The sequence below is a fragment of the Sus scrofa genome, chromosome 6, assembly GCF_000003025.6.
Source record: "Sus scrofa isolate TJ Tabasco breed Duroc chromosome 6, Sscrofa11.1, whole genome shotgun sequence".
NCBI lineage: Eukaryota > Metazoa > Chordata > Mammalia > Artiodactyla > Suidae > Sus > Sus scrofa.
Window position 1 is genome coordinate 164,157,499 of NC_010448.4, and position 12,572 is coordinate 164,170,070.

Consider the following 12,572-nt stretch of genomic DNA (forward strand, 5'->3'; position numbering starts at 1 on the left):
GACAGCTCACGCAACACCAGATCCTTAACCCAGTGAGTGAGGCCAGGGATCGAACCTGCAACCTCATGGTTTCTAGTCAGATTCATTTCCGCTGAGCCACAACGGGAACCCCAGTATTTGAGTTTTCATGTGAAGGCACAGACTCTCATCATGCTCCTGTCTTTCCTTCCCACTTCTAAGGACAGAAAACTGTTCTCTGTAGAGGGTTTCAGGAGGATCCAGAGAATGCGGCTGGGTTCCAGGTGGACTTCAGACTGAGGTAACTACTACTTGAACAGGATGGTCCACGAATAAGAGAATCTCGGGGCTAGAAGACTCTAGCGCCTCGTGCTAAGTAAGCTTCCAGGTTCTGTTTCCTCCAGGGAGGGGGGAACTCATCAGGTCCTTGAGCTGCTCTATTCACTGCTGAGTGGTGCTGACTTTCAGGTCTTCTTGCATTGCCTCTGCTGCCCTTGCTCTGCCCCCAAGCCCACACTGAACACAAGTCCATCTTTCTTCAGAAATCTGGAGAAAGTGGCAGTGGCCCCCTGGGCTTGCCTTAACCTTTTAAGACAGTGGCAGCTGCGAAGTGAGATGAAAACAGCTCTACTATGTCAAGTTGACAACTATTTGACTTCTTTAGTCAGGGGACATTTGCGATTTTCTCAAAGTACTTCTCTTCCCCAAACACATGAGCTTCAGGGATGGCAGGCTAGGCAACTGTTTGATTTGTGAGCTTTCATTAAGGTTGTTATCAATTTGTCAATTCATCATGCACTGAGTATCTATGCTATGCTAGGCACTGTGGATACAAAGACAAAGAAAACATTGGTCCTTTTCCCATAAAGATGCAAGGCTGGGAGTTCCCGTCGTGGCGCAGTGGTTAACGAATCCGACTAGGAACCATGAGGTTGTGGGTTCAATCCCTGGCCTTACTTAGCAGGTTAAGGATCCGGCGTTGCCAGGAGCTGTGGTGTAGGTCACAGACGTGGCTCGGATCCCATGTTGCTGTAGCTCTGGCACAGGCTGGCAGCTTCAGCTCTGATAAGACCCCTAGCCTGGGAACCTCCATATGCCATGGGTGCAGCCCTAGAAAAGCCAAAAAAAAAAAAAAAAAAAAAAGACGCAAGGCTGGGAGTTTTCAATACTGGTTCTGTCCACTCTTAAAAGAATCAATATCAGCATCACCTGAAAATTTAAAAGAAATGCAAATTCTCAGACTGTACCCCAGATCTACTGAACCAGAAACCCTGGGTGTGGGCACAGCAATCTGGGTTTAGCAAGCCCTCCCAATGATTCTGATACACTTGAAAGTTTGAGAACCACTGGTTTAGATTCTCCTGCAGAGCCTTTAAAATCAAATCAGGGAGTTCCCGTGGTGGCTCAGCAGTAATGAACCTGACTAGTATCCATAAGGATATGGGTTCAATCCATGGCCTCTCTCAGTGGGTTAAGAATCCTGCACTGCTGTGAGCTGTCGTCTAGGTCAGACTTGGCTCAGATCCCACGTTGCTGCGGCAGTGGTATGGCCAGCAGCTGCAGCTCTGAATTGATCCCCAGCCTGGGAACTTCCATATGCTGCAGGTGCAGCTCTAAGAAGACAAAAATAAATAAATAAATAATAAATAATTAAATCTGGGGTGGGGCCTGAGGCACTATTTTCTTAAAAATGGTTTAGGAGTTCCCTTCATGGCTCAGCGGTTAACAAACCTGACTAGGATCCATGAGGATGTGGGTTCGATCCCTGGCCTTGCTCAGTGGGTTAAGGATCCAGCACTGCTGTGAGCTGTGGTAAAGGTGAAAGATATGGCTCAAATCTGGCACTGCTGTGGCTGTGGTGTAGGCCGGTGGCTACAGCTCCGACTGGACCCCTAGCCTAAAAATGCCGTCTTTTTATGGCCCTAAAAAGCCAAAAAAAAAAAAAAAAAAAAAAAAAAAGAAAGAAAGAAAGAAAAGAGGGAGAGAGAGAAAGAAAATGCATCTCTATAAAACCAGTATATAACCTAGGGTGACTTGCGCACAACAGCTTTATGCTTTTCACTGCTAACTGCTGGACTGATTCAACATCTTTCCCCTTGGGCTTGGGAAGCCTCTGGAGCCAGGTGGCTGTGAGAGGCCAGTGCCACACACAGCCCTCAAAGGGCTGCAAGGATTTACCAACCAGCAAGGAGACTGATCCAATTCAGGAGCTTTCTTGGAAGTCCATCCTGAGCCTACGGTAGCAACCCTCCCCCCTTCATTTCATAGAAGCTGCTACTAAAAAATCTATTTCTTCCAGGAATCCATCGACAGTGAATTACGTGAGCACTCCCAAAGCTCACACACACAGTTTTTGAATTTTCTCTTTTTAAATGTGGCTATTCAACGAGAGAATACATGTGCTATTTATGCTTGCTTTCACTGTCCAGAAGACTGCTCTATAAGTTTCTTGGGACTGTCTACCACTAGGATTGGGGTGTAGTAAACAACCTCTGCAGATGCTTTTCCTCTGGCTGGTTAGGGCATCAACTGGCAGTGTTAGGAAGTTACATAAAGTTACTTCAAAATATATCACAAAATAAAAAGCAATTGCAGCTGCAAAAACTCACCACCTAGAGAAATGCTGACTTATTACCCTTGTCTCTCTAAATAGTACCAAGTAATTAAGCCCTCTTCTCTCATGCCTGGGTCTTAAGAGGACAAAGTTATGAAAGAAAACCCTCTTTGGATGGCAAGGATCCCAGAAAAGTCTGAGCCCTGGTGACTGCCTGGAGCTGGTATGGCTGAAACAGGTATACATCATAGCCGGAAATTCAGCTTCATCCTTCAGCTCTTCCCAGGATAGGAAAGATGGTGACCTTTGGAACTTAGCTAAGGTCCACAATTAGCATTACATTAAAAAAAAAACCCCTACACCAGAGTTCCCATTGTGGCTCAGTGGGTTAAGGACCTGACATTGTCTCTGTGAGGATATGGGTTCAATCCCTGGCCTCACTCCGTGGGTTAAGGATCCAGCATTGTTGCAGCTGTGGCGCAGGCCTCAGCTGCAGCTCTGATTTGATCCTTAGTCCAGGAAATTCCATATGCTGCAAGTGTGGCCATAAAAAGAAAAAACAAGAAACAACAACAAAAACACTACCACCACAGCAAAAAACAAAACCAAATAACCACACCTTTTCAAAAGAAAGCAGACTTGCATCCAAGAGAGTACTTACACTGAAGTCAGGGATGAAGAAATAAAGGGATGAGTAATTAGGACCAAAGGTAAGTTTTACCTTTTCCTTTGGTACACAATAAATGAACTTTCTTTCACTAAAAAAGACAAAAATAAAAACAAAAAACGCTTACAATTCAGGACTCTTAAGCCGAAGGATGCAGGTGGGCTAGGGAGAAGTGCGACAGCCTCCAGAAGAATGACTAAAGTTAGCCAATGGAGACAACGGAAGGTGCATCCATACTGGAGTGCTGGTTTTAGATAGAATACTTTTGGAAGGCAGAGTATGTGTTCGTAGCACTATGGCTTATACAATTAGTACGTGTTTGCAGATAGGATCAAACCTGTAGGGAAAAAGTGATGACCATGTCTAGCCAATGCTGTCAACCACTATTATTGCCAGCGACCACTGGAATGTCAGACAACCACTTAACTTACATGGACAGAGCCACAAGCCCACCAAAAAACCCCGCTTCCTGAGACACACTGCCTGCTACCAACTTCCCTCTCAAAGAGACAAGAAATTGATGCTGCAGGCTAGTAATGAATTAGGCTACTTGTGTCTCAATCCAGATTTCTTCTTGGAAGAATAGGGTAAAGTCATGCTTTCGGCTTAATTCAAGATGCATAAACATAATACACAGAGCAGAAAATTTTCCTGGATCCTGAAATCCGCCTTTGCCCTGTGAGGACCTACAAGTTAAATATAATGCTTTTTGACTTTCAAGATGCTTGAGAGAATAGAAATCTGAACCAGCAAACAGCAAAGGCCACAGCACGAAATTTATTGGGATTACTTACTATCATACACATCCAACATCACTGAATGAAAATAGTATTACTAGTTTTAAATGAGCAAGCTTCCATTGTGGTCTTTAAAATCAAAAACTTCTTGACGAGCGTATCTTTAATAAGTGGAATGACCAAAAGAGTAAAGTTAGATGTATCTCATCTCAATCAACTCCTAAATTCAATATTGCCAACATGTTTTTCTACTTAAAAAGCAAACAAAAAGCAAAGCCTCATGATTTAGTAATTACTATGTTTCTGGCCTTTTTGCTCTCAAACGCCACGGAAAGATATTTGTTGAAAGGATGCAAAGTACCCAGTTTCAGCAGTCTTCTTAAAAACCTTAAGGTTGCTTTCACAGTATCAGTACAAATATTTAGATTCCCACTGGATGGATTTCTCCACTTATATGAGTAGGAATGTTCTCAAAATCTTAATCCTTGCCCGTGCTTCATGCTACGTACAGCTGTTTGACTGAACTACCAGTAAAAGCCCTCAGTGCTGGCTACATTAAATCACTAGGTAAGAAGTCATTACAACCTCTTCTAAGAAACCAAGACAATCTTAACACGAATTTTAGTGACTGATACGTTACAGCATTTATGGATACTTTGTCTCCTATGGCAAGTACGTTGAAAATTCATAATAAGTGAATTTCATAACACATGTAGGAATAAATGTATTACAAAATAAGAACATCCACAAATTGTCCTCACTATTCCCAGTGACTTTAAGTATAAAATCTAATTATACAAAGTTAAAATTCCTTGCCCAATCTAACCCTGTATACCAAAACAGTGTAAGTGCTGAAAATGAGGAATATTTTAATAAATCTCTTATTAAGAACTTTGGATACCACTTTGTATTAGTAATGGCAGAAAAAGCTAAGAAAGGAAAAAAAAAAAATTCCTCAGAGATTTTTAAAGGAAGAATGTATTTAAGAGAGAATTTCTTTAGACTCTGTAATTTTTCTTTTTTTAAAATTCTGTACCTTTCGATGCTTCAACCTGATGCCAAAAAAAGAATTTACTGAATAAAAGCAGTCAGGAAGGGAATTAAACATTTATAAGATAAATTTATTATTTTTCTGACCAAAGTGCAATGATTTTTAAATCTTAAACAACTATGAAAAAAAAATTCAAGAAAAATAATATACAAATGGGAAATTTAGCCATTAGATTTCTTCTGCTTTGTACTAACCCTATCCTTAGTCTAGAAAACAAACAAACAAAAAAAACCTTTGAAGTATTACCAAAACACTAACCGAATCATTTTACCATCAATCTAATAGGTACATGCATTTCAAGGTTCCCCTGATAGGAATTTTGCTAAGATCAGTGTAATCATTAAGAACACAACACAACAGAGCATAAGGAACACCGATCACCAGATGTGATCTTTGCCCCTCACCCTCAGGTTTATGTCAGAATAAAGCTGACGATTCCTCCAGGCTCTGAACCCCCAGTGCCTCCATCCCAATCCCTGGGAGCAAAGACTATGCCCTGTCACACGGCTTTGTACAGGTTGTAGTAAAACAAAGCCTGCAAGTTTTCTTACTTTTCTGTAGCAAATGGTCAGTCATTTGATAAATACTAAAAACATTTCTAGAAATTCACTTTGTGAGTTTGTTTATCAAACACACTGTGCGAGAACTGACTACACAAGAAGTCGTCCTTGGGAATTTGGTCCACAAATTCACTTTAACAGGTTGGAAATTTAAAACCTGCAAGAGGAAGAAGACGTGGGGAATCCCTAATCCAAACATGTTGTGATTACTAAAGGGATAGACACACATACTAAAAAGTTATGCTCACAGAAGGCACAAACTATGAAAGGGATATTCTTTTTGAATAAAAACAAAGAACTAGCTAATAGTCGTCTTTGTTTAGTGAGCACCATAGCTACGATGAAGTTAGACTTGAATTCACTATCTACTCCTGTGACCAAAATAAAATAAAATAAAACAAAATAAAAACCCTTGACGATAAAAAATTTAATTTGTCTTACTACATACTTTCCAGCCGTTAATTGAGATGTAATTACGAAAGATTAAAATTGCCTTAAAAAGGGATTGTGATAGCAGCTATCAAAGCAATATTCAAGCATGATTTCGAGGATGCTTTCAGATATAGAGTTAGCCTTCTTTGTCAAAAATCTTCACAACTTCATCAAAAACCTGTAAGGGAAAAAAATAAGAATAATACTTTAAAAAGAAGACACTGTTAAAACACCATTTGGATACGTTCCTGTTAAAATTAGTCAATTTTATGTTAAGTTTCAAAATGGATCATTAAAAACCACATTACACTTTCTCAGTTTCATCTATTTTACTTTAGACAATAATATAATATAAATAATACATGTAAAATTATGGACATGTTGCTTCAATATTATTAGTGTTTTTAGGACAAAGCAAACTTCTTGATAGGCTACCAATGATATGATAAAAAGTAAACTGAAGTGGCTTATCTTCCTAGTTCTGCTTCTAAAACACCAGGTTTTCTGGGAGTTCCTGTCATGGTGCAACGGAAATGAATCTGACTAGGAACCATGAGGTTGTGGGTTCGATCCCTGGCCTCGCTCAGTGGGTTAAGGATCCGGCATTGCCGTGAGCTGTGGTGTAGGTCTCAGACGCAGCTCTGATCTGGCATTGCTGTGGCTGTGGTGTAGGCCAGCAGCTACAGCTCTGATTAGACCCCTAGCCTGGGAACCTCCATATGCGTGCGTGCGGCCCTGAAAAGACAAAAGACGTCCCCCACCCTCCAAAATAAATAAATAAAACACTAGGTTTTCTGATGTATTACTTTACCTCTATTGCAAGTGACTATGGATAAAAAACCAAAAATGATTATATGATAAAAAAGGTCCAGAGGGAGATAATTAAGGGAATCGGGGAAAGATAAGGTGAATTTAAAAGACACGAGAAATAGTTGCTGGGCAGTGAGGGCTTGCAAACCACACTACAGAGGCCACTGATCCATGAAGGAAGAGACAAGCACTGAGGCGTGGAAACCCTGCGCCTCTGGAGCGACACACTCTGTGACGAAGTGATGAAAGCAGCCTGGGGCTCTTCAGCTAGATAATCTGCCATTCACATTACAGATTTTTTTTTTTTTTTAAAATGACCATGGTCCAAATCACAGTTCTGAAAATGCCAATTTTCCAGTGCTCAAAAAAAGAAGTTTAGAATTAATAAACCACCCACTTCTGAGAGCTCCCGTCGTGGCTCAGCAGTAACAAATCCAACTAGCATCCAGGAGGATGAAGTGTTCAGTTCCTGGCCTCGTTCAGTGGGTTAAGGATCTGGCACTGCTGTGAGCTGTGGTGTAGGTTGCAGACGCCGCTCTGATCTGGTGTTGCTGTGGCTGCAGTCTAGGCCAGCAGCTCCAGCTCCAATTCAACCCCTAGCCTGGGAACTTCCATATTCCACAGGTTTGGTCCTAAAAAAAAAGCCATTAAAAAAAAAAAAAAAAAAAAAAAAAAAAAAAAAAAACCCACCCACTTCTTAGAAAGAACAAGTCTAAAGTTGTAAAACCCATTTTAGACTCCATTCAAAATGGAGAAGTATACCTGAAACTAATGCAATTCTGTAAATCAACTATATTTCAATTGAAAAAAAAGAGAAAAAAAAGCCTAATTTATCATTCAGTCTCCAGTGCTTTGAGCGTCTTAAAAAGCAACCAACTGGTCATAGTATTTCTTTTTTTTTCTTGCATACCACCCCCCTCCCTACCCAAATCACATTAAAAATTTTTTTAAAGTATAGTTGTTTTAAAATGTTGTGTCCCAAGGTCACATTTTTACTTTACGTTTAGGCAGGCTAGAGAAACTCACTTCATCAACAGATTTAGAAGCATCTATTTTCTTGACTTTCCCCATTTCTTCATATAAGTCAATAATTGGCTTTGTTGACTGAAGATAGGTTTGAATTCTGCAAAAGAAGCAAATATTCCAAGGTTCTAAGTATACTTCTCTCCCTCATGATAGGACAGATCAGGGGACAATATAGAATATGACCCAACCCTTATCACCTTTTTAGACCCAAGCCATCTACATACTTAAGCAGGACATTTTCTTTTGCGGAGCAAAACGGGGCAGGTGTGTAAGCTGCTACTCAAGTTCTAAACTGAGACTGAGGTGGCTAAGAGTAAACACTGCAAAGTACCTCTTTTCCAAGCTCTCTCTGTTGTCATCACTCCTACCACTACTCTTTCCCCTCTCAAGACATCGTTCAATACAGATCTAAAAAGAAATACATCAAAAGTTATTTTAAAAACGACAGGAATTTGCCAGTCTTTTAAACCTTTAAAGAGAATAAACTTTAAAGTGATTAGCAACAAAACCCTGCATTAAACCCAATGTGTCTAACTCACTGATCAACATGCAGAGTTGAAACATGTGGTTCAATTTATATCAACTAGGTTAAATCAGCACAGAGCATTATAAGAATTCATTCATGACTCAGTTTTTCCTGCGTATTTTTTTCAAACCGCAATAAAAAGATGATTTCTATGTGTATGGTTCCATCTAGGATATATTATTAACTTATTAGGTATGAATTATGGGCCTCAAATTTTGTTCCATTTCTGCTTACTTTCTGATAATTCCATAAATATCCAAGTACTTCAGAGTCAACATATTTGCATCTGAATAAAGTATCCCTTGTTAATCATGAATAAACATTCCTTAGTTATAAAGCTGTGGTAACATTCTAAAATTAACTTTGAAGAATAAGTGAAAACATATTTTTGGGGGTTGGAAGAAGAGAGTTACATTTTCAAACAACTCAAGGGCTGCAGCAAGTCTCTCCACCACAAGCACATTTGCAATTCAACCTAGAATAGTCAATTTCCTTCCAGGCAGTACTGGAGATTCTTATTCCTTCAGGCTGTTGGCATTAATTTAATAAAGTTTATATTACAGCTGTCAAACAGAGTCAGGCCTTTTAATTAAATGATTCCGAGGGGAAAAAAAAGATTCAGAGAAATTCATTCAGTTTTCAAAAGTATGTCTGGTGATGTTATGAGAAGTGCCAGAAAGAAGAAGAATGCTTCCTGTTTTTTCAAGATCATCTCACTCTTAGAAGACAAATCAACCATCTTACATGTTTCTTCAAAACAGAAAGTTTTTGGGAGTTCCCCTCATGGCTCGGTGGCAACAAACCTGACTAGGATCCATGAGGACGTGGGTTCGATCCCCAGCCTTGCTCAGTGGGTTAAGGATCCGGCGTTGCCATGAGCTGTGGTGTAGGTAACAGATGCGGCCCAGATCTGGCACTGCTGTGGCTGTGATGTAGGCCGGCAGCTGCAGCTCCAATCTGACCCCTAGTCTGGGAACTCCCATGTGCCACAGGTACGGTCCTGAAAAGTAAATAAAATAAAATGAAATAAAATAGAATGTTTTCCCAACTTCTCAGAATATGTGTTTCTTTTCCAGTCAACAAATCTAAGGCAAGATACTGATTAATAGTGCCTACTTCAGAAGTAACAGTGTAGCTTCATTACTTAACATTACTTATGAGGGAGTTCCCATCATGGCGCAGTGGTTAACGACTCCGACTAGGAACCATGAGGTTGCGGGTTCGGTCCCTGCCCTTGCTCAGTGGGTTAACGGTCCGGCGTTGCCGTGAACTGTGGTGTAGGTCGCAGACGCGGCTCGGATCCTGTGTTGCTGTGGCTCTAGTGTAGGCCGGTGGCTACAGCTCCGATTCAACCCCTAGCCTGGGAACCTCCATATGCCGCGGGAGCGGCCCAAGAAATAGCAAAAAGACAAAAAAAAAAAAAAAAAAAAAAAAAAATTACTTATGAGCTAATTCAAAACAAAACAAATTCTTTTTATTTTGAAAATAAAGCAAATTTTAGGCCTACAAGGTTGCTGATACCAAAGAGCTTTTAATAATTCAACAGTAAGATAGTGCTGTTCTATCCATGCAACTTATCAATTCAAAAAACACTGTTGCCAATATGAAATGTAAATATAAAATAAATCACTTTTTCTCTAATAGTTCACCATCAGCTGTTTGAAGCCCATGTAGGCAGGTGAAGATTTTCATTACCTCATTATTACAGTCAAAAAACAAAACGAAAGATACATCAGCTTTCCCATCCATGGTCTTGTTCCAACCTTGAAGGTTGTCTTGATTTCTTGGAAACCCATCAATTAAGAATTTATTCTTCTGAGCATTGGCCGCCATTGTCTGATCCATTTCCTAAAGAAAAAGGAAGACTTAGGTTCAATACTGCATTAATAAAATGCAATTTTCTTAAGCAGGGTAGTAGCCATATGGTTGTGTTTTATCATTATTCTTTACATCATAAGAATGGAGGGAAAAAAAAAGGAAAGGAAATAATCTCAAATACTAACATGGTTGCCTCAAGCTGGCAGAGCTATGGGTATGTTCCCTTCCCCCATTTTATACACATATACACATAATTTATTTTCTGTAATTTCTAGATTTCCTATAGTAAGCATATATTATTCTGACAAAGTTATAAACAGCAAAAAGAGAAAAATAAGCCTCAACCAATGTCTTTGCTCCAGCCACTCGAGACCCTATCTTGCCTTCCTGTTCCTCCTCCTGAGTCATTCTGCTATGGTAGGAAGTATGCCGCTTCTATAGGTACTCAGTACTCATATTCTCTGCAATGATTCAAGTCCAAGTGCAAAAAAATTTGGACATATGACGACACTGCTAGCATTAACTATTAGTGCAGGAGTCAATACCTTTTTTTTGGTCCTTTCAGGGACGCACCTGCAGCATATGGAAGTTCCCAGGCTAGGGGTTGAATTGGAGCTGAAGCTGCTCACCTACGCCACAATCACAGCACATCTGAGCCTCATCTTTCGACCTACAACACAGCTCATGGCAATGCCAGATCCTCAACCCACTGAGCAGGGACAGGGATCAAACCTGCATCCTCATGGATACTAGTTAGGTTCGTTACTGCTGAGTCACAATGGGAACTCTTTTTTTTTTTTTAATTGAAGCTAATTTAAACCTAAATGCCACTGGCTACCCCCAAACATAGCAAAGAAAACAATACATTCAGAAAGATAGCAAGAGTTGCACATCTCACCGTCCTCTTCCAAAGTCTGAATTTAGGCAGAATGTGGAAATATGTGAATGGGAGATGCGGCTCTCTAACCTCCAAATCCTTGCCACTATCAACCACGTAAGACAAGGGCAGATGCGTAACTCTCTGACAAACTCCAGAGGAGCCTTCATTCCAAACTGACATCCAGTTCCCTCAGACTTTTCTGGTTCTTCAAGAAGAGTAATAGCTGCCAGGACTTCTAATTCCTTTATCTGTGGGCTGGCTTTATCCCAGTATCTAGCCTCTCTGATATGCACAAAACCTTCACAGAATGCTTTTTGGACCCCTGCTATAACACTTCTAACCCAATTATGGTAGCAGAAGATACCTGAAGAGGTGCATGGATATTCTACTCAGTCAACATATATTCATTCAAGGCTATCAGGGAACATGAAGAGCAAGGCCATGGCCCCTTGACCATGTGGGCAACAAAATGTGCTAAGTTCTATATTGAGGTACGCAAGGTTGCTATAATAAAACAAAGCAAGCACAAACTACCTGGGAAACTGCCAGAAAGGGCTTTACCAAAGAGGGGGCTGTAGAGCTGAATCCTGAATAATGAAATGGCAGGCAGAAAGGGATCAAGGTACCCCAAATGGTGCATAAAGGCTCAGAAATGAGGAAACATAACGGAAATAAGTTGGTAGAGGTGAATCTTAGGATGTGTGAAGAGAGTGGTAGGAGACATGATTAAAAAGGAAGTAGGGCCAAAACTAATGAAGAACGTGTTGTAGTTCTTGGGATTTGGTTCTTATTCTACAAGCAACACAGGACCACAGAAATTTTAAGCAATAAGAAGAACCTGTTCACGTCACCTTTAGGAAAAAAAATCACTCTGACTGCACCATGAAGGATGAACTAGGAGGGAACAAAGATGGATTAAAGGCAAAAGACTAATGATAGGGCTCTAGTGAGGGTCCAAGTAAGAAAAAAGAGAATCTGAACTAAGATGAGAGTGGAAGGAAGAGAGGGAGAAAAAGACTAAAGAGAAAGATAAAGAAAGATAACTGAAATGATCTGCTCACTGAACGGACTTGGGAAAATGAAGACGGGGTGGAAAAGCGAGGACGGCACCCTTACTTCTGGCTTGGGCAGCTGGGTAGATGGCAGAACCTTTAACCAGGACAGGAAATAAAGAACGACTACATTTTAGATGATACAGTCAGCCTCTGACTTGTTGATTTGGAGACACTTGTGAGACATTCAGATGGTTGCCTAATAGTGATAAATACAGGTCTGGAGGTAAGAAAAAAAAATTTTGTGTGCTAGAGATTTTGGCATCAATAGCCAAGTGAAAGCCTTGGGCATGGCTAAAACCATCCAGCAAGAAATGTATAAAATAAGAGGAGAACCAAGGATGAAACCCTGAGAAGCATCACTGTTTAAGAAACTTGCATAAGAAGTTATCAAAAGAGGAATAGCAGTCACTGGAGTTCCCGGGCAGCAGAGCGAGTTGGGATCTAGGGTTGTTACTGCTGTGGCAAGGGTTGCTGCTGTGGTGAGAGTTCAAACCCTGG

General features: G+C 40.5%; 1 protein-coding gene across 1 annotated transcript in view; it reads right to left on the reverse strand.

Annotated features, from left to right (window-relative positions):
* Window positions 3,941–12,572, reverse strand: part of CMPK1 (cytidine/uridine monophosphate kinase 1) — a 35,991-nt gene continuing 27,359 nt past the window's right edge. The window contains exons 3-6 of the mRNA XM_003128011.6: window positions 10,017–10,169; window positions 8,127–8,203; window positions 7,796–7,892; window positions 3,941–6,137 (exon numbers count right to left, since the gene is read on the reverse strand). Of these exons, the coding sequence (XP_003128059.3) occupies window positions 6,096–6,137; window positions 7,796–7,892; window positions 8,127–8,203; window positions 10,017–10,169 (369 nt within the window). The 3' untranslated portion in view covers window positions 3,941–6,095. The remainder of the gene's footprint in view (window positions 6,138–7,795; window positions 7,893–8,126; window positions 8,204–10,016; window positions 10,170–12,572) is intronic.